General features: G+C 34.2%; 1 protein-coding gene across 2 annotated transcripts in view; it reads left to right on the top strand.

Moving 5' to 3' along the window:
- ODAD2 (outer dynein arm docking complex subunit 2) overlaps positions 1-20,872 on the top strand; it is a 218,145-nt gene that overhangs the window by 103,414 nt on the left and 93,859 nt on the right. For both annotated transcript variants that reach the window (XM_074267006.1, XM_074267007.1), the window contains one exon: positions 8,722-8,836. In XM_074267006.1, coding sequence (XP_074123107.1) covers positions 8,722-8,836 — 115 coding nt within the window. The remainder of the gene's footprint in view (positions 1-8,721; positions 8,837-20,872) is intronic.

Genomic DNA, 20,872 nt, shown 5'->3' with positions numbered 1-20,872 from the left:
CAGAAAGAGTGAAAATACTATGCTGTGTAGACCATGAACTCCTTGAGAGCAAGGACTATGTTTTTCTTTGTACTTCCACAACTTAGCACAGTACCTGGCACACAGGTTGGCACTTAATCAAGGTATTGAGTGACTTATCGATTGATTTCTCTCTCCTGGGAAAGGAGTTTGCTAAGAGTATATTGCCAGCTCTGAGGGCCCTGTAGATTTTGGTCTCTTGTTGGCTAGGATTCTGGGAGCCTTGTAGTTATTCCTAGTTTCCATCAGTTCTTATCAGTAAAAGGTAAGATTTTTTTTGCTATGCTATTTGTTGGTATGGTAGTTAATATGGTTTATTCTTCATTTTTAACTGTCTTGGGGAGGGGAAAGGAGAGAGAGAGAGAGAGAGAGAGAGAGAGAGAGAGAGAGAGAGAGAGAGAGAGAGAGAGAGAGAGAGAGAGAGAGAGAGAGAGAGAGAGAGAGAAATTGGGAGCCCAAGCTTTTGCAAAGGTGAATGTAGAAATGTAAAATGCAATAAAAATATAGTTTCTGCTTTAGCTCTGATTTCATTGCTCTAAGTATTCCAAATGAGGAAGTATTTCTATCAATCATCTTTTCTGCAATGATGAGTCATGGGGAGTTGCCTGGGACACTGAGAAGGTTGTATGTTGCCCAGGATCCTGGAGTCAGGATGTGTCATGATTAGAGCATAAACTCAGGCCTTTTGGACTTTAAGGCTAGGAGAACTTTTCCTGGGAATAGCAATATAAAAATACCATTGATATTCATTATAATGACAACTGATTTTCTTCTTCTACTTTGATAAAGTAATTTTCTTAGGTTGTGTCTAATGTCATTCAATTGAATCTTCATAACTGACTCTGTAACAGAGGAATCATGACCAGTCCAGGGACAAATGTGCTGGGGTAGACTGTTGGTTGTATGGCCTGAACCAGATTAAAATGTAATTGGGAGATAGTTAACAAAATAAAATTTAAAAACAACATGGATAATGTGAATGTTTAATGCTGACTGTGGAGAGAGCAGGGTGGTAAAGAGGAAAGATCACAGAATTTAAAGTTAGAGGGCCTTGGTTGAAATCCTGGGCCTGGTTGGAATCCCTGCCCTACCAGTGATCTTAGGCCAGTCTTTGGGCCTCAGTTTTCTCATTTGTAAAATGGGAGAGTTGAACTGAATGGCTTCAAATTCCCCAGTTCTAAATCTGTTGGTTATGATTTTACAGTAGAGAGCTGGATTTATCACCAGATGTTCCAGCCTTACCTTGGACATTTCCTAGCTCCTGCTTACTCTGAGCCTATTCAGTTTTCCTCCTCTATTAAATGAAAGCCCGGACTTCATCTGCAGTGTCCCCTTCAGGTCTAAATGTCTAATCTTGTGAAAGTATCTTAGATTTGGAGCCAGAAGAACTGGATCCTGGCTGGACTACTTAATACCAATTTAGCCTTAAGCAAATAATTTCTCCTTTCTGACCCTCAGTTTTGATTCAATAAGCATTTTCATCATTTCTGACTCTCTGTGACCCTATCTAGGGTTTTCTGGGCCAAGATACTAGAGTGATTTGCCATTCCTTATCTAACTTATTTTACAGAGGTAGAAACTGTGGCAAACAGGATTAAGTGACTAGCCCAGGGCCACACAGGATCACACATAAAATTACACAGTTGGTAATTTTATGAGACTGGATTTGAATTCAGATATTCCCAACTCTGAGCCTAGCACTCTGTCCACTGAACCACCTAGCTGCCCCTTGGGCCTCAGTAGCTACATCTATAAAATGAAAGGGCTGGGCTAGAAGATCCTGAAAGTTCTTTCTTGCTGGAAATCCAAAGGTCCTATGAAAGGACCCACTCTTTTTTTGTTGTTTGTTTTGTTTTTAAACTCTGCCAAGACCCTAGACTTTGGTGACAGATTTGAATTTCATGATTCCCAAGGTGGCTAACCAAAGCTTACTCTCCAACTTGGTCTCTTTTTCAGAATGGAGTTTTGAGTGCCATATAAAACTTCTGAGGCTTCTTTTGAAGGAAGTTATTTTCTAATCATACTTTTTCGCTTAAGGATGATCGTACAAGTCTGGCATTAATTTCTTCTCCATCCTCATTTTTTTTTTCAACTTTCCTTCTTGATTTCAGAACATATGGATTTTACTTCCATTTCTTAATGTTGAGGTTTAAGAAGAGCTTTATACTCTTTTTAGCTAACCACATTTAGTCTGAGCCATTGTCATATAATACTATTTATCGATGCAGTTTTCAGCAAATATTGTGAACATTTCTTAAAACATGTAAAACTGTGGTTTCAGAATAGTCATGTCAACAGGGCCAGAACTGAACCTCACAATTTCACCAGTGCGCACAATGTGAAGCTCATACAGCACTGTTTGTTTACATTTGTATATGTGGTTAAGCTTGGCAAGAAACCCAGCCAGACTTCTTAACGGATCATGATGAATGTTAATGTAACAAAAAGGATTGCAGAATATAACAAACAGCTGCCTCATTTTTTTTCATTTCAGTAATTCATGGCAATGGAAATTATCAATCAAAATCAGTTTGCAATAGATAAAATTTTGGTTGCCACTAGAAACTGAAACTCTGTTTATATAGCTCAGGATGGTTAGCCTAGCCACTGGGCTGAGTGGTGATTGCTATGATGAAGTTGGAGATCTCTAAATAAATAGTTTACTTTTGCCTTTGTAACATCAACAAATTATTGTAAAATGCATCACTAAGTGACTATAACCGCAAGACTAACTAGCATACTTCTACAAATAAATTCAGAGTAAAATGCTAATCAAAACAAATAAATAACTTCTGATAATGGTCAGTGGAGGGTATAAAGATCTTAGATTTAGAGCTGGAAAGATACCTCAATAACCATCTAGAACAGCCATCACATTTTGCAGGTGAGGAAACTAGGATAATTTGCCAGGATCACACACGTTACAAATTATAGAGATAGTATCCACATAGTATCCACATCTAAATCCTGATCCTGAATCCATGCTCCCTCCTTTCTATACCACACGGCCTCTAATTTTGGATATACTAAGATTAGAGATAAATAGGGGTACTGGACTTGGAATCAGGAATGTGACTTCAGACACATCCTAGCTGTGTGACCCTGAGCATGTCATTTAACTCTGCCTCAGTTTCCTTATCTGTAAAATGAACTAGAGAAGGAAATGGCAAACCTCTCCAGTATCTCTGCTAAAGAAACTCCCAAATGGGGCGTTGGATGTGACTGAATAATAGCAAGATTAGTAGAGTTGAAAGCAGTTCTGTTGTGTTAAAGAAAAAATGAGTAAGATTTGCCATCTACAGGATAGCTTAAATAAAATCTAATTTATCACCATCATATTCTTCATAAATATTTAACAAAAATTTTCTATATACTAGATACTGTGTCAAATGCTAAAGGGAAAAAAGAGGCAAAAACAAATCTCTGCCCTCTAGGAATTCATGACCTAATGTGGAGACAGCATAGGAATGACTATCAATCACTTACCAGGGAAACATATAGTGTAAATAGCAGGTAATCAGAAAACTAGGAAAGTTCTGTTTCAGAAGGTGAGTCTTGAAGGAAAGATGCCAGTGAAAAGGCATGAAATCATGATATGCTATGAATAAAGACTAGTGTCACTGGATTACAGGGTATATGAAGTCCATACTAATAGGGAAGGAATAGGCTAGATTGTAAACCATTTTTAAAACCAAACACATGATTTTATGTTTGATTTCAAAATTAATTCCAAAACATGTTATGGTAAAAAAAAAATAATTGTATTGAGAATCAGGAAGCCTTCATGTATAAAATCATAGAATTTAGATCTGGAAGAGATTATAGGAAATTATCTAGTCCAATCTCTTTATTTTATGATTGGGGAAATTGAAGTCCAAAAAACATTTATTGACTGACCCCCAAATCCACATAAAATAGCAGAATCAAGATTAAAACACAGGACTTCTGGCTGCAGAGTTAGGTGAGGTCCCCATTCAGCAATCTGTATATCTTTGGATGAGCCATCCATAGCCTTGGACTAGTACCATAGAGAGTAAGAGGTGCACCAAAGAGAAGAAGTGAATAATTCACAGGAAACAATATTCAAAAGGAAAAATAATAGTAAAACTCATGTCTCAGATTGTCTGTTTAGCCATTCACAATATATAGATGAAATAGGATCATAGATTTAAAGCTGGATGGAATTTTAGAGCCCATCAAGTCCCAACTTTTTCTTGTACATACACAATTTAATATGCTTTGTCCAGGGCCACAAAGCTGGGTAGTGTCTTATGTTGTTCTTCCTTTGTTCTTGAAGAAGACCAATGACATCATGAGGGTGATCTTCTTGATTTGGATTGGATTTAAGTGAGGCAAAGTCTAATATGTGATTTGAACTTAAATCTTATCTACCTCAACAGTGTGAAACAATGGGCATAGTACAAGGAGGAAGGGAAAATCTGATTTTATGGGTATTATTCCAACATGATGGGTGTGTGTGACTTGTGACTGAAATGTAGAATGGAAGAGCATACCTTATACAAAAGAAATAGAGGGGTAAAAATTAAACAACCTTAGCCATCAGGAAAACAAGGAACCCAAAGGAAGAATTAAAGAGAGGCTTTGGGTGAACATTAGTGGAGAAGTAACATAGTTGTTGAGATTTTCTGTATATCAAATGGACAGAAAGGAATTAAAGAAGGAACTTGGGAACTTGATTATAAATCTATAATGGAAACATGATATCAAAATGAAACTAACTGGATAGAAACTTAGAATTCTCTGCTAAAAGCAGAAAACTTGACAAATTTCTGGCTTCCCTTCATGATCATTTCATTCTCCAAAACATGGAGAAAACCACAAAAGGAACTGCTCTTCTAGAACTTATAATAACCAAGATGGAGTCATTGGTTGTTAGAGTAGAAAAAGGAACAATTTTGGGACCAAATGACCTTTCCATCAAAGAATTCATAAGAAAAAGAGTGAGAATCAGGAAATGCTGTCATTTGGAAAAGACAATCATTTCCTTCTACTTATAAATAAATATTTTGAAAATATAGATCATTGGTCAGATAAGTTGTAAGTATGTAAAGTAGAAGAGAAATAATGTAACTAGTTAAACTAATGGTAATATTGTAGTAATTTTCAGTATTGATCTTGAAATATTTTTATGTATAAATATAAACATACTTCTGTGATTTCATTAAAGTCTTTTTTGACAAACTTTGCATCTAAAAAAAAGAAAAGAAAGAGTGAGGGCAAAAGTAGATATAGTTAAATATGCCTCCTAAATTCTACATATACACCCCCAACTTTGGAAAGGAAGGAAGGAAAAACTGTTTTCAAGGATTCAGAATAAGAATCGGTCAGATCCAATGGCCCAATAACTTGAAGAAATAGGCAGCCCAAGAGGAATGAAGAGTGAAATAGAAAGTATTCTAATGTAAAACATGCAAATAAGGGATGCTGGAATTAATGTGGATGCAAAGAGAATTTAGCCTATTCAGATTTGTTTAAAAGTAATTGGGAATAAAATGTGAAAGACTGATTCTTGTATAAACTGTGCCAAGACCAATAAAGTCCAGAATGAGCTGGAGGTGGTGATCAATACTTAAAATAACAAAAAAAGATTGTTGTTGTTGTTGTTTTATCAGTGTTGGGGGCAATCAAAGGATCCAAAACAAGAGATAGATGGGATATAATGAATGAAACTGAGAAGACTGAACTTTTCAACTCTACTTTTGTTTTCATTGCCAAGGAGAAAAGACATTTGGATTGGGAAGGAAGTAATAAAAATGGCTAACAGGTAGTTAAAACCCAAGATAAGTCAAGAGACAGACAATATTTAGCTTCTCTTGATGAGTTCAAAATCACCAGGCCTAGACAAAATACATCCCATGGTATTGAAAGAATTGTCAGATGTAGTTGTGGAACCACTATTGGCACTGTAGCAACTGGAGTAGGGCAAATGTTGTCCCAATAATTTTTTTAAAAAGAGAAAAGGCCCACTTCTATAAACTGTAAATCAGTGACCTTGATTTCTGTTTCTTGTAAAAATTTTAAAACACATTATTAAGAAGATGGCTTGTGAACACTTAGAAAGGAAATCAGTGATCACTAAAAGTAGGCATGACTTCATCAAGAATGGTTCATGCCTGAATAATGTTTTTTTTTTTCCTTTTAAAACTTGAAAATAAACTGGTAAGAGGGAGAAAACTAAGTGAGTTTTTTTTAAACTAAGGGCAAAGAGATTTCTCAAAGTTTTTATCTAGAAGTACATAATTTCAAATAGATCACTGTTTATAACTGGTAATTCTTCTTCATTCTATTTCATTGTAGAAATAAAAATCTATGATTTCCTCCCCTAACTTTCCTGATGTTTGCGACCATAAAGGATCGTAATTTCAGTGAAAAACTTCTTACTCTTTCTTAGCCAACTTCATGCAAATTGTATCATTGAACTTTTGACAGGGTGGGCCAGACTCCTACTCATTGTAATTATAAGAGATTGTGCATATAACTCCAGCTACAGATTAGTGAGATTCTGATTAATGAGAATAATGGATAACATGAAGTAGTCATCTTATTTGAATTCACTCTATTTGAAGTTATAATTATATGTAGAAATATGATAATTGGTTCCATCCAGTTGAAATGAACAATGTGAATTTGAATAAGATGGCCACTGGGATTATTATTATGGGATTCATAATTGGCAGTTATTGGGATTTAATTGTATAAAGAGCAAGATTTTGGCATTGAATGTCTTAATAGTAGGACTTGGTTGGCCAGTGGACTATTTTTATTTTAAAATATTTATATGTTTTATTATGAAGTATCTAATTATGTGTTTACTTTTTTATCATGTAAATTGACAACTAACAGTCTTCCCTGACCCCCAGTATGTGTAAAATTGTAAAGTGGCATCTGACAGATAATTCTTGGTTTAGAAAGACTTTTATTAAATCTTAAGCTGAATCTATTCTTCAAAAAAAATTTTATTGATGCTTTAAAAAAATATATCATTTCTCTCAATGGAATTCTTGGCTCTACTACAATTCTCCTGTGGAACAAAGAATTATAATAAAGCAACAAAACCCAGTACATTGGACTTGACAAACAAATTAAGCTTCCCTCCACACCCACAGTCTGTCACCTCCTGCTGAGAAGAGAGAGGTCTGTTCTAGTATCAACTCTCTAAAGTCAATAAATTCACTTTTCTGAATAAAGCCAGAGATATTTTTCATGTTTTTAAAAATGCCTTTAGGTTTTTTTTATACAATACCGTCATTGGATAGGACAGATATCAATTGTTTTATGAGGACGTGCAAAAGTGATTTTCTACTTGGAGCTTTGAGACTAATACATTTTGAAGGCAAGCTCATCTCTCACAATCAAGGGAAAGTAGATGTTCTTGCATTAATTTCTGAGACTGAATTATATTGTATGTTAATAATACATATTGTGTTCATGGTTAAATACTTCATATAATTAAACTTCAACTTGAGGTTAAAATTCAAAGAAAGTTTGATTTCCATTATCTTCATTTCATCTGCTTTGAGTTTAATGTATCTTTCTGAACAAAGCCATGTTTGTAAAGGATATTAAGTTTTGTTTGGCCTTCCTCTCAATTTAAAGTACTCAGTGGACCTTAATGTGAAGCTAGGATCCCCTAGACTGATTGATATATAAACATAAGACAGATGGCGTAGAGATGACTCTGATGATAATTCATTTTTCGGCTAGTCATGAAGATACTTTGATTACAGTATGTTTAAGTAATTATAACACAGTATTCAATGTTAGTCTTGTTGGTAAGGGAACACATGGGAAACAAGTTATGTGTTATTCATGCCCAACAAAGGATGCACTGTGGTGTGACGATTTTAATTCCTAATGCTAGATTAAAACCGTAGGAGTTTAAAATATGTCATACAGTAAGGTAAATACATTAAACACAGACCAAATAAAATAGTTAAGTACATAGTTTTTTTGGCCTAAATATTTGTTTTGGAAAGTATTTAGTTGTTACTATATGAAAGAAACCAGTATGTTTGAATTGGGGTTTCAGTTTGCACGTAGTTTATTACAAAGTCACATGGTTATCATGCAGTATGCTTTCTATGTCCTAAGTTTAGTAGTGTTGAAATCACTGAACTGACACTGGCATGAATTTATTTAAAATGTTTTCCCCCCTGTTTTTCATATTTTTAAATCCAAACATCCAAACAGGAGTTTAAATGGGCACACTTAATGGAAATGCAATAATTCTTTTACTTTTCTTTTAAATTAAATCTTATTTTTAAATTAATAAGCATTTCTTTTCTCTCCTTCCAATCCACTCACTTCCTCTCCCCCATCCTGCAGGGGAGCAAAACTCTTATAAGAAATATGTATAATCATCATGCAAAACAAATTTTCATATTGCCCAAAAATTTCTGTTCCATTTTTCATATTTAGTCTATCAGTACTCTCTCAGAAGTTGTGTAATAGTCTTCATTATCAATAATTTGGAATAGTGATTGGACATTGCATTAATCAGAGCTCTTCTTTCTAAATTACTCATTTTTTATGATGTTGTTATTGTTACTGTTGTGTGAATTTGTCTCCTTGTTTTGCTTATTTCATTTTGCATCAAAGTTGTATAAATCAGTATAATTCCATTTCAGTTATGTATGTAACCAGTAATTAATGTATGTATCTTTAATTTTGCTTATACAACAGAATAATCGATCGCTTAGATGGAGTTCGTTTGTTATGGTCCTTGCTGAAAAATCCTCATCCAGATGTTAAGGCCAGTGCTGCTTGGGCTCTCTGCCCCTGCATTGAAAATGCAAAGGTAAGTGAGTACATATTGCAAATATAAATAAATCTGATACTTGTATCTTACTCTATAATTACTTTAAATTTGTCTTATTTCTATCTCTTACTTTACTATAAAAGTCTTTTCAGTCTGCTGAGTAGGTTTCACTATATTTACTTGTATTGTATTTAGGTCCATGTTGAGTGCCTTTCAGATCCTCATTACTTTGTCTTTATAAAAGCAGCAAGATTTTCCCTCAGTGGTACATCTTATGTTTTAAGGACATCTTTTACATAATAAATTTAGCAGAACTCTAAACACCATTCTAAATATTTCCTTGCTAATATTAGTCTCTTAGAAAAAATAAATGTAACATTTTTATTGGCTTTAGACCAGTAACTCCGAAATTTAACAAATATTTATTAACTGACTACTTTGTTCAAGGTTCTGTGCCTGCTCTCCAAGGACCAGTCTAGCTAAGTGTGGAATGACTCATCAGTACAGTAGCCCCTAGATGAAGAATTCTTTTGCCTTGGCAACTCACAAAATGAAGAAAAAACATCAAAATGGTCCTCATTACTCTAGGCCATTCACTTCTGCAAAATTAATAGCAGTGGAAAAGAGAAAGTGGGAAGGGGGATTGAGAAGGTACTAAGAATAACATTTTTAGACTTCTTATAAATATTAATTTTGCATATTAATTTATAAACATAACGGCCTTGTTCAATGACCAATGAGTTGGCAATATTACCAGAGAACCCAAACTATACCAATATTGGCAATCTCTCTCTAAAGAAACAATAGGGAAAATTGTTTTTTCCTAGAAAACAATAAGGAAATTGCAGCTAACTAAAAAAATTGATTGACATATTGTTGAAGAGGCCAGATAGAGAGTTAGTTTGTTTGTTTTAAATAAGATATTTGGTCATCTCACTTTACTTTGCTCTCTGTAAGTATAAAGGAAGGGATGGTCATGAAGATAGCAGGAGTTTGTGATTTAGCCTCTAACAACAGATGAATAAGTAGAAGAAACTTTATGAAGAACTTGACAAGAGGGTCCTCACTAATATAGCATGTACTTTGTAAATTCGATGTCAGCATGAGCATGGAGGAGCAGATTGAAAAATATTTTAGAAAATTTGGTTCAAGATGAAGGAATGAAAGAAACCAAAACCTAGTAAATTCAAATGCCTCAAGTCTATATATCCTTAATACTTTTGTGAAGAAGAAAGTTAGAAAGCACTAAATAAAGTGAGCATCAAACAACTTCACAAACAATGAAATAGCCCTTGCCCTTAGACAGGAAAGTGACTGGTTGTACACATGGGACTTATATCTGAATCATTTTTTTGCATGCAGTTGGACCTTTGACATTTGGAACAATTTATACAATTGCATGTACTTCATCCTGACACTTATTAGCTAAGTGACCCTGGGAAAGACACAACTCAATTTGCCTCAGTTTCCTTATTGATAAAATGAGCTAGAGAAGGAAATGGCAAATACTGGTCCGGTATGTTTGCCAAGAATACCTCAAATGAGGTCATGAAGTCAGATACACCTGAAAATGAGTGACCAACAATAGCCTAATCTAAACCTACAGGATAGAGTGCTAGCCTTAGAATTCAAATCTTATCTCTCATACTTACTGTGAGATCCGGATGAAGACATTCTGTTTGCCACAATTTCTTCACATGTGAAATGGAAATAATAATAGTAACTACCTCTCAGCATGATTGTGCTTCAGTTTCCTCATTTGTAACCTGAGAAGGATAGACTTAGTGGTTCCTATGGTTTGCAAAATAGCCCAGTTGGATCTCATAAATTCTGCGATTCTATCATCCTGTATTAAGCAAGCTGTTGACTCAGAAAAATGATGAATAGATAAACATAAAGACATTGATTGATCATTCCCATTTCTTAAAGAAGTTTTAAGTGATTTAAAAATAGTCCCCATGATAAGACCAAAAAAACCAAAAAAACAAAAAAAACTACCTCAGAAGGCAAACACATGACTGCTTTGAAAAGAAGAGAGACACAAAAGCTAAGGCAGTGCCATTTAGAGTACAAACTAATATGCAGCTAGATGGATCATTGGGTCTGAAGTCAGGGAGACCTAAATTCAAATCCAGGCTCGGACACTTACTAGCTGTGTGACTCTAGACAAATCATTCTATTCTATCCTATCTTTGCTAGGAAAACCCCATGAGCAGACAGTCCACAATGTCACACAAAAAAATGGACATGACTGAGCAATAATCTTGGAACGACTAGATGGCACGATGAACAGAGTGCAAATACCTGGGGTTAGGAAGACTTACCTTCCGTAGTATAAATCTGGCCTTGGATCCTTACTATCTGAGTGACCCTAGGCAACTTACTTCACACTGATTGCCTCAGTTTCCTCATCTGTAAAATGAGCTGAAGAAGGAAATGGCCAAACCACTCCAGTTTCTCTGCCAAGAAAACCCCAAATGAGATCCCAGAGAACATTACTGAAAAAGACGGAACAACAACTTTGAGGAGTTGGAAGAAAACCAAATACCTCAAAGACAGTGAAAAGTAGTAGAGGAATCAATACCTGAAGCTGCAGAAATTCATTCACGAGACCTAAGATAAATCAGTTTCACAGGATTTTTAGATGAAACAGAAAGGAGGGTGAAAAGATAAGTAAAATGGAAGTGATCTGCTGATGTTTCAATAACAACTTAGACTTCTCCTCGGTGAAAGGAGAATGACTGTATTCTAATATAATACTTAGCTCCTAATAGGTCATGTGAGGAAGAAGAAGTGATAGTTTATAAAGATGAAGTCAGGAAGATCAGCTGTATAGAAATATTCAAATGATGTGAGAGGTATATGGGACAAAGTCAACTAATTACAGTTATTTGGTATACAATAAATCTTACAACATTTAAATATTTAAAAAACTTTTTTAAAAAGATCCTCCTTTGCTACAGTCATTCTACATGATTTGACACTGAGTTCACAACTCTTTAACACAAAGTTCTTAATTCTTCATCATGAAACCACATTTTTATTACACTCAGTATTAAAGGTGTCTTTGATCATGTCTTGTTTATTAAGTCTAGACTTAATTATAGGTTATACAATTTAAGTGACATTTATTTTCATCAGATAAATTCCCAGGTGGCTGAACCATGATTCTCTCCAGTTTATGGATCACCTTTTAATCTTTTATTATGTGTGGCATAGGATAAGTTTTTGTGCAGTATTCTAGCTCCATTTTTGAGTTTCTTTAATTCTGAAATAATTCTACTTCTCAATATATCATGTTTATTGGAGTTCATCAATTTTTCAGTGGGAACAAGCTAGCCAGGTTGACTAGAAGTAAAAAAAAAAAAGCGTCCTCCTAAACATTTTTTGGAAGGTGAGTGTTTTACTGTCTTTTGAAGATGTCTAAATTGTCAGCTCTCTAAGATTCCGTTGGGCTTATCTAGACTTTTTCTGATAATAGTTTTGCTATACCCTTGAATGAAAGAGTGAGTCTCTTCAGCCAAAATTACCCCCTTTTCAATCTGTGCTACTCCAGTATTTTATTGTCTTGCCTATGACAAGCATTTTTCTTCCCAGCAATAGTTAAAAACTGCTTTTTAAAAAAAACTGTCTTAATGATATTGTTCTAAGTTCAAGAAATTTATGCTACTTTTCAGAGGAGTTTTTAATACTCTTTCAGTTTCCAGGTCCTTTTTGAAAGTCTTTGCTTGTGTTTTTTTTTTTTTTTTTTTTTTTTTTGCAGATTAATTAGGGCACTCTACAACTTCTTAGTTGCTGGTGTTGTTTTTCATTTTGTTTTTAATCTTACTTTCCTTTGTTCTGTAGCAAGTGATCATGTTACTTTGTAGTCTGATATTATCCTTGAAGTACTCAAGTTCCAACCAATAGCTACTTCAGTATCTTTAAGCAGTATCTTTTAAACAAATTAAATGAAGATAGATCTTTTCCCCCCTACCTGATTGAGAAAGCAAGAAAAACAAAACCGGATTGAAAACATATTAGTCAAGCAAAACAAATGTCTTCCTTGGCCATGTCCAGAAACCTATATCTCAGTCTGAACTCTGAATTCTATCACATCTCTATTAGCATGTGGGAAATGTGTTTCATCACGAGTCCTCTGGAATTGTGGTTGGTCATTGTGTTGATCAGAGTTCCCAAATCTTACAAAGTTGCTTTTTTAAGTTGCTAATTCCTAAATTGCTTGTCCCTTTATTATTATTTCTGTATGCAAGCATATCTTAGAGATGTTGCAGATTTGGTTCCAGACCACTGCAATAAGGGAAATATCTCAATAAAGTGAGTCACATGAATTTTCTGGTTTTCCAGTACATAAAAAAGTTATGTTTACACTATACTGTAGTCTATTAAGTGTTCAATAGTATTATGTCTTAAAAAAGTGTACATAGCTTACCTAAAACAATTTTATCGCTAAAAATGCTAATCATCATCTGATCCTTCAGTGAGTCAATTCTTTCGCTGGTGGAGGGTCTGACCTTGATGTTGATGGCTGCTAACTGATCACAGAGTTAGTTACTGAAGATTAGGGTGGCTGTGGCAATTTCTTAAAATAAGAGAATGACATTTGCTGAATTTGTTGACTCTTTCTTTCACTTGAATATTCAAAGGCTATTATAGGGTTATTTATTAGCCCAATTTCAATATTCTTAAGGAAGAGGGAAGCCTGAAGAGGAGAGAGATCAATGACAGTATGTAGAGTAGTCATTACACATGAAATATTTATCAGTTAAGTTTGCTATCTTATATGGTGTGGTTTATATCACCTAAAACCAACTACAATAATAACATCAAAGATCATTAATCACAGATCATTATAACAGATATGATAAAAATTTTAAAATAGTGTAAGAATTACCAAAATGTGACACATAGATATGGTGTGAGCACATGCTGTTGGAAAAATGTCCCCAATAGACTTATTCAGTGCAGGGTTGCCAGAAATCCTCAATTTGTAAAAAATAAAAAATAAAAATAAATGCATTATTTGCAAATGTGATAAAATGAAGCACAATAAAACTAGGTATACATGTAAATTTAAGGATGGTTTTTAAGAACTACAAGTTCTGCAACTTATCCTTAGAATTGTATTCATTCTTTAAAACCACATCAAAACTATAACAAAAAGATCCATTAAATGGGTGTATTATATGAATATAATCATAACCATTACAAAAAAATAAGTCAAAATGCTTGCTTTCCCCCAAGTGATTTGCATACCAATATAGTAATATATATATATGTATATATATATATACATATATATATATATATATATATATATATATATATATATATATATATATATATATATATATATATAAAATAGATATAATTTTGAAGGTGCTGAAGGATTCAGGATACCTTAAAGTGGGAAAAGAATGGGAGAAGGGGAATCTCCTAGGAAAGTAAGAAAAGCATCTAAGAATATATCAGTAGTTACCGACCTATGTGACTGCTTTCTCCAAGTCACAGAATTTTAGAATAGACTCTAGAAATTATCTAATACTACTTATATCCTAAAGGAGTTATCTCTATATTTGACAGGGATCATTTAGTCTCTATTTGAAGAACTCCAGTGGTGACCAGAAAGAAAGGCAGCAATCTGAAATAGCTAAGAACCACTGTATTCTTGTTATATATTTTGGCAAGAGGCAGCTACGTGGTGTGATAGCTACATCACCTGGCTGGGCTTGGAGTCAGAAAAACTTGAGTTCAAATCTAGCCTCCAATATTTGCTGTCTGTATAACTCTGGGCAAGTCGCCAAATCTCTTCCTGACTCAGTTTCCTGAAAGAAATAAGGATAATAATAATAATAATACCTACTCACAGAGTTGCTGTGAAGCTCAAACAAGCTTATATTTGTAATGTGCTAAGGAGATTCACTTGTCTTCTTCCCTTCTCCTATTCCACTTGCTATGTAAATCTTTTGTTAACTAGTGTCTCATTCTGTCCCAACATTAAATCTAAATTAATTTGCTAATACAAGCTCACATCTAACCAAAGTGTTATATTAAATACTAATGGCTAATTTGAATTAGTGAATATTATTATACTGACATTCCCTAAGTTGGAAGCAATAGTTTTGTTGCAAGAATATTTGTATTTCCTTCAAATCATTGTTCTCAATAGAAGCTATTGCACAGTATGCTGTTCAGTTGTCCTGTCTTTTCTTGGTCATTTCTTTCCTTGCTGAACTGTTATCCTATTTTTTCCATATCATCACAGCTCTAAAAGTTTTTGATTGAATGCTTTCTTTGTGAATTGGGCTGTTTTTGCTTATTAAAAGCAACTTTTAGCCAATCCTCAGGTTACATTTAAATGTTCTTGATGAATTTTTGTGACATGAAAAACAAAACCTGTACTTAAAATTAAAAAAAATAATATAATGACCTATTTTTAATTTAGGCTTTCATTTTTAAAAAGTATTTCATTTTTCCCTTACTTACATGTCAAGAAAATTTTTAGCATTCATTTTAACAAAATTTTGAGTTCCAAATTTTTCTCTTTCTCTATCCTGTCCCTTCTTCCATAGGCAGTTTAATATGGTTTACACATGTTACCATGTAAAACATAATTCCACATTAGTCAGAGTTGTAAAAGAAGAATCAGATCAAAAGGAAAAAAGCAACCATGAGAAAGAATAAAGTAATTGAAAACTATGTTGCAGTCTGCATTCAGAGTTGATCAGTTCTTTATCTGGAAGTGGATAGCATTTTCCTTTGGGAGTCCATTGGGCTTGTTTTGGATCACTGTGTTCCTGAAAGGAGCTGAGTCAATCATAGTTGGTCATCACACAATGTTGCTGATTCTCTATGTTTTCCTGGTCCTGCTCATTTCACTTTCCATCAGTTCATAAAAGTCTTTCCAGGTTTACTGAATTGTTGCTGTTAATCATTTCTTATTGCACAGTAGCATACCTTTATATTTGTATACCACAGCTTTTTCAGTCATTCCTCAATTGATTATCCCCTCATTTTGCAATATTCTGCCACCCCAAAAAGGGCTGCTATAAATATTATTGCACATTACCAAATGACCCATTTTAAAAAGAGATTTGTCTATACTGATACATATGACATCAACAACACCTACCTCAAAAGGTCATTGTGAGGCTCCAACGAGATACTATTTATAAAGCATTTTGCAAACCTTAAAGTTGTCATTATTTTAGAGATGGTTCAGTAGTAGAGCATGGGATACGGAATAAAAAAGATTTCAGTTTAAATTATGCCTTAAGTGCTCATAAGTTGTATGGCCCTGGTCATATCCCTTAATTTCTTCTGTCTCAATTTCCTCATCTGTAAAATGAGGATGAAATCAAATGAGACAAAAAAATGTAAAGTACTTTGTGAACTTTTAATTTCTTTATTTTTGCTAGATATTATAAAGTAAAACAAATACTTTTTCCCTTTCCTTTTAGTATAGTTCTGGTCTAATAAGGATGTTTAAGAGCTATAGAATGAAGAAGTTCAATTGATCCTGTAATAACTTCTCACCTAATTAGCTGAAACCAATATTTTTTGGTTCTAAACATACACATGTATGCGCACAATAACACAAAGTGAACAGAATACCAACTCAACCTAATAAAGGCAGTCATCAGTAGTAAGAGAAGACTCTCCTTCCCTAAAGAAATGAGCTACTAGGGTGATTCACCTACATATTATGTCTAAGAAGTTTGAACATCCTTGTTCCCTTTTTGCTCTTCTTTTGGCTGTCTATAGATAAAATAATTATTTGTAACATGAGGGATTCAGAATAACTGGTCCTCTAGGGTCTCTTTCAGCTCTATATTCATGAGCTAAGTATGTGAAAGGCAGCCCAGAGAATCAATTGATATGGGAAAAGAAGACTGAAGATTGAATGAGGGCTGAGCTACAATGACAATAATTTGTGTTGTATTAAGCTGTCTGATTAGGTTTACCCAAGATAAAATGGATAATTAGCAATGATACTCAACTGAGAGTTAGAAGATTCCTTAGAGGTTATTGAATTCAATCTCTTTTTGTATAGAAGAGGAAACTGAGATTAGAAAGTCTAAGTAACTTGCCTAGGAATACACATCTAGAAAGTTAAACCATTAATTGTTCCCAAGTCTTCTTGATTTTAAGTCTAATATTTTATCTACTATGTAAGCCATACTTTTGAATAAATCAGCAGTTCATTGCTCAATAGTAGGGACTTGATAAATATTTGTTGCGGGGACAGCTAGGTGGCTCAGTGAATAGAGCACTAGCCCTGAAGTCAGAAGGACCTGAGTTCAAATTTGATCTCAGACACAACACTTTCCTAGTTGTATGAATCTGGGAAGTCATTTAACCCCAATTGCCTCAGCCTCCCCAAAAAATATTTGTTGACTTGAAGATGAGCTAAAAGAGATTGTTTGCTCTAGGCCTCTTGTTTTCAAACCAGAATATGCCAGCCATCCAGGATATATGATTATTGTGCAAGAAGCCAGCCCCATGTTTACTGGTTTTCATACACAGTATTAAGGTATTTCAGGCTGAATGGCATTCTTTTAGGCTTTTTTGAGAAATATGTTGATTTCTTTATGTTAATGGTAGCAACAGTGGTTATGATTAAGTCAATCATTATCAATTACAGTTCATAATACCAAAAAAGAAAAAAATTGTGTCTAAATAAGCTATTGGTTAATCCAGGATTTCAGCAATGCATTGTCAGACATGTTGCTGAAGCCAAGGTGTAATAAATACTTGAACATTCGTTATAAATGTGTTGTGGGCATGGAAATTCTCTTAAAACACATGTTATACTCAGCATATTGTTAATGGGGATGTGCATTAAAATTTTCAAAATTAAAATGCTGTACTGATTCAAAAACAAGACCTAGTAATTAGTTCTAGTGGAATAATTATATATTATATATTAATATATAATATATAACATAATAATAATAAATGTAATTTCTGGGAAATATTATCAAAACTATCTATCAGTAAAAGTACAATAAAAGAAAAGTATTAATACTGTGAAATTTCCTTTGGGGCACCTCGATACTAATCAAAGGGGAGAACAATGAGGCATAGTAGAAAGAGTTCTGGATTTAGAGTCAGAGGACCTGAATTCAAATTCTACATTTCCCACATTATCTGAGTAACTTTGGTGGAAAGAATTCTATATTTAGAGTCAGAGGACCTGAATTCAAATTCTGCCTCAACTAGCTTATCCACATAACTTTGGGAAAGTCATAAAGACTTAGGGCCTCCTGTCTCATCTATTGGTGGTGGTGTATTATATAACCTAAAATTCCCTCCAACTGTAAGTCTGTGATTCCATGGTTAAATGGAAAGCTACCATAGTAATTTGTTTAGTTACTTAGTGACCATTGAAATTTGGAGTTTTCTTTATGTTTGTATGTTGTAGCATTTTAAGCTTTTTAGCAATGGCCTGACTTTTCAACAGGAAAACTACAAAAATCTATTTCTTCACCCTTATTTCATATTACTTCACATTATCAGCACATTCATCAAACCAAACTACTTACTGTTTCCTGAATTTCACATACCATTTCCTATCTCTATATATTTGTACAAGCCTGGAATGCTCTTTTCATCTGCATTTTGAAGAACCTTGTTCTTTCTTCAAGACACAGTTCAAGTGCAGCCATCTCTGAAATTGTTCTTGATTCCTCCAGTTGAAAGAGTTCTAGTTGTCTTCAAATTTTGTAAGATACTTTGTCAATATTTCTTCTTTTCTTCTCTGATAGGTTACTTTTATTACCCTTCCCTAGGTAAGTAAAATGTTCTCTTCCCCCTATCCCCCCCAACATATTCCTTGACTTGAGAGGATTTATCCTTGTATCCTTAATACATAGGTATCTTGCATGTAGTAGGTAATGTTTGCTTAAGTGAATTAAAATGAAAATGATAAGATTTGAACCTTATTGAAATGAAGGAAACAAAGTGAAAAAGTCACATTCGTTGACTTCATGTCTTTGTCCCATTCTTTAAATGATTAGAAAATGGAAGAGTTAATGCAATTCAATTTTATTTTTAATAGTGAAATAATATTTAACAACAAGGAATGATTACTGCTTCAATTAAAAAAGCTGCTCAGTATTCTTCAGTCTGCCAAAAATTAGGGAACAGAAGGTCAGGCAGACATGAACCACAACTATAAAAGAGCCTCTGCATATTTTTCTAAGTGGTTTTATTTCAAAAGCTCCCCATTTTAAAGGTTTTCAGTCTTGACCTTTAGGAAAGTTTCTTCTTTTATTGAAATCTCTGAAAGGGGCAGAGACACTCTGATTTGACCTCTGTGAAGATGAGTTATACAAGGAACTTTTTCAACTACAAGTCTGAGTGGAGGACAACTGCCTTGCAGAAACTAATGGAGACTTTAAGTATGGAAGTGACATGTTTCTTCCATGCTAAATTACCCAACACATTTTTGCAATCTCTATAGCAACACAGTTGTTAAGCAGGTGTTCGACATTAGTAACCTGCAAAGTGATGAATGTGATAATGACTAAGATTGATTAAAAAGTCAGCTTGTGCATTAAATTCTTTGTTCTTTAGAAAGAAGCCACAACTCAAATTCTTATTCATGGCCAACAGAATTGTCAAATGTCATTGGGCACTGATATAAAACAAGGATTTAAGTATCATAGAGTTAGAACTGGAAGAGACCAGAGAGACCATTTAGCCCAATCCTTTCTAAAAATGAGGAAACTCAGGCTAATATGTGTTATAACAAAGGGGTTGCTCAAAGTCAGAAGATGGAGACCAAGTGAATCAAGCAACCAATTGCCCTTACCCTGCTTAAAGTAAACAGTAATCTAATCCTGACACATTTATCAGAAAACAGTAACTTTATTGAACCAATCAATCAAAAGTATTAAACTAAGTTTGAATGACCAATTAACTAGTGGGGAAGAACTGGAATGCTTCAAACCACTGGATAAAATGAAATGTTTCTATGCAAGAATTGTATTTGGATTGACAGAAGAGATTCGATCATGCTCTATGGTTTTTAGATAAAATTTGAAGTTGCTTCAGATTCTAGCTTTCCAAGGTCTGGCCTTCCTGCTAGTGGAAGCAACTTCAGCACAGCCTTAGAAAAGAAAGTGCTGGTCTCTCAGATTGGTGAGATGACAAGAAAAGATAATGACAAATATTGGAGAGGATGTGGGAAAACTGGGACACTGATATAGTGCTGGTGGAACTATGAATGGATCCAACCATTATGGAGAGCAATGTGGAACTATGCTCAAAAAGTTAGCAAACTGTATATCCTTTGATCCAGCAGTGTTTCTATTAAGGTTACATCCCAAAGAGATCTTAAAGGAGGGAAAGGGACCCACATGTGCAAAAATGTTTGTAGCAGTCCTCTTTGTAGTGGCCAGAAACTGGAAACTGAGTGAATGCCCATCAATTGGATAATGGCTTAATGAATTGTGGTATATGAATGTTATGGAATATTATTGTTCTGTAAGAAACGACCAGCAGGATGATTTCACAGAGGCCTGGGGAGACTTACATGAGAAGATGCTAAGTGCAATGAGCAGAACCAGGAGATCATTATAGAAAGCAACAGGATTATACAATGATCAATTCTGATGGACATGGCCCTTTTCAACAATGAGATGATCAAACCAATTCCAATTAATCAGTGATGGAGAGAGCCTTCTACACCCAGAGATAGGACTGTGGGAACTGAGTGTGGTTCAGAACATAGAATTTTCACTCATTTTGTTGTTGTTTGCTTTCATTTTATTTTGCTTCTCTCTTTTTTTACGATTTGATTTGTTTTTTCTTGTGTGGCATGATAATTGTATAAATATGTATGCATATATTGTTTTTAACATATATTTCCACCATGTTTAGCATATATTGGACTACTTGCCATCCAGGGGAGAGCATGGGGCAAGGGGGGAGAATTGGAACACAAGGTTTTGCAAGGACTAATGTTGAAGAATTGTCCATGCATATGTTTTGAAACATACAAAGCTTTAATAAAAATTAAATTAAAAAAAGAAAAGGAGGTACTGATAAGGGAGAGGTGAAGAAGGGGAA

The sequence above is a fragment of the Sminthopsis crassicaudata genome, chromosome 5 (assembly GCF_048593235.1).
Source record: "Sminthopsis crassicaudata isolate SCR6 chromosome 5, ASM4859323v1, whole genome shotgun sequence".
NCBI classification, from domain to species: Eukaryota; Metazoa; Chordata; class Mammalia; order Dasyuromorphia; family Dasyuridae; genus Sminthopsis; species Sminthopsis crassicaudata.
Note: the sequence above shows the minus strand (reverse complement) of the source record. Positions and strands in the feature narration are given on the sequence as shown.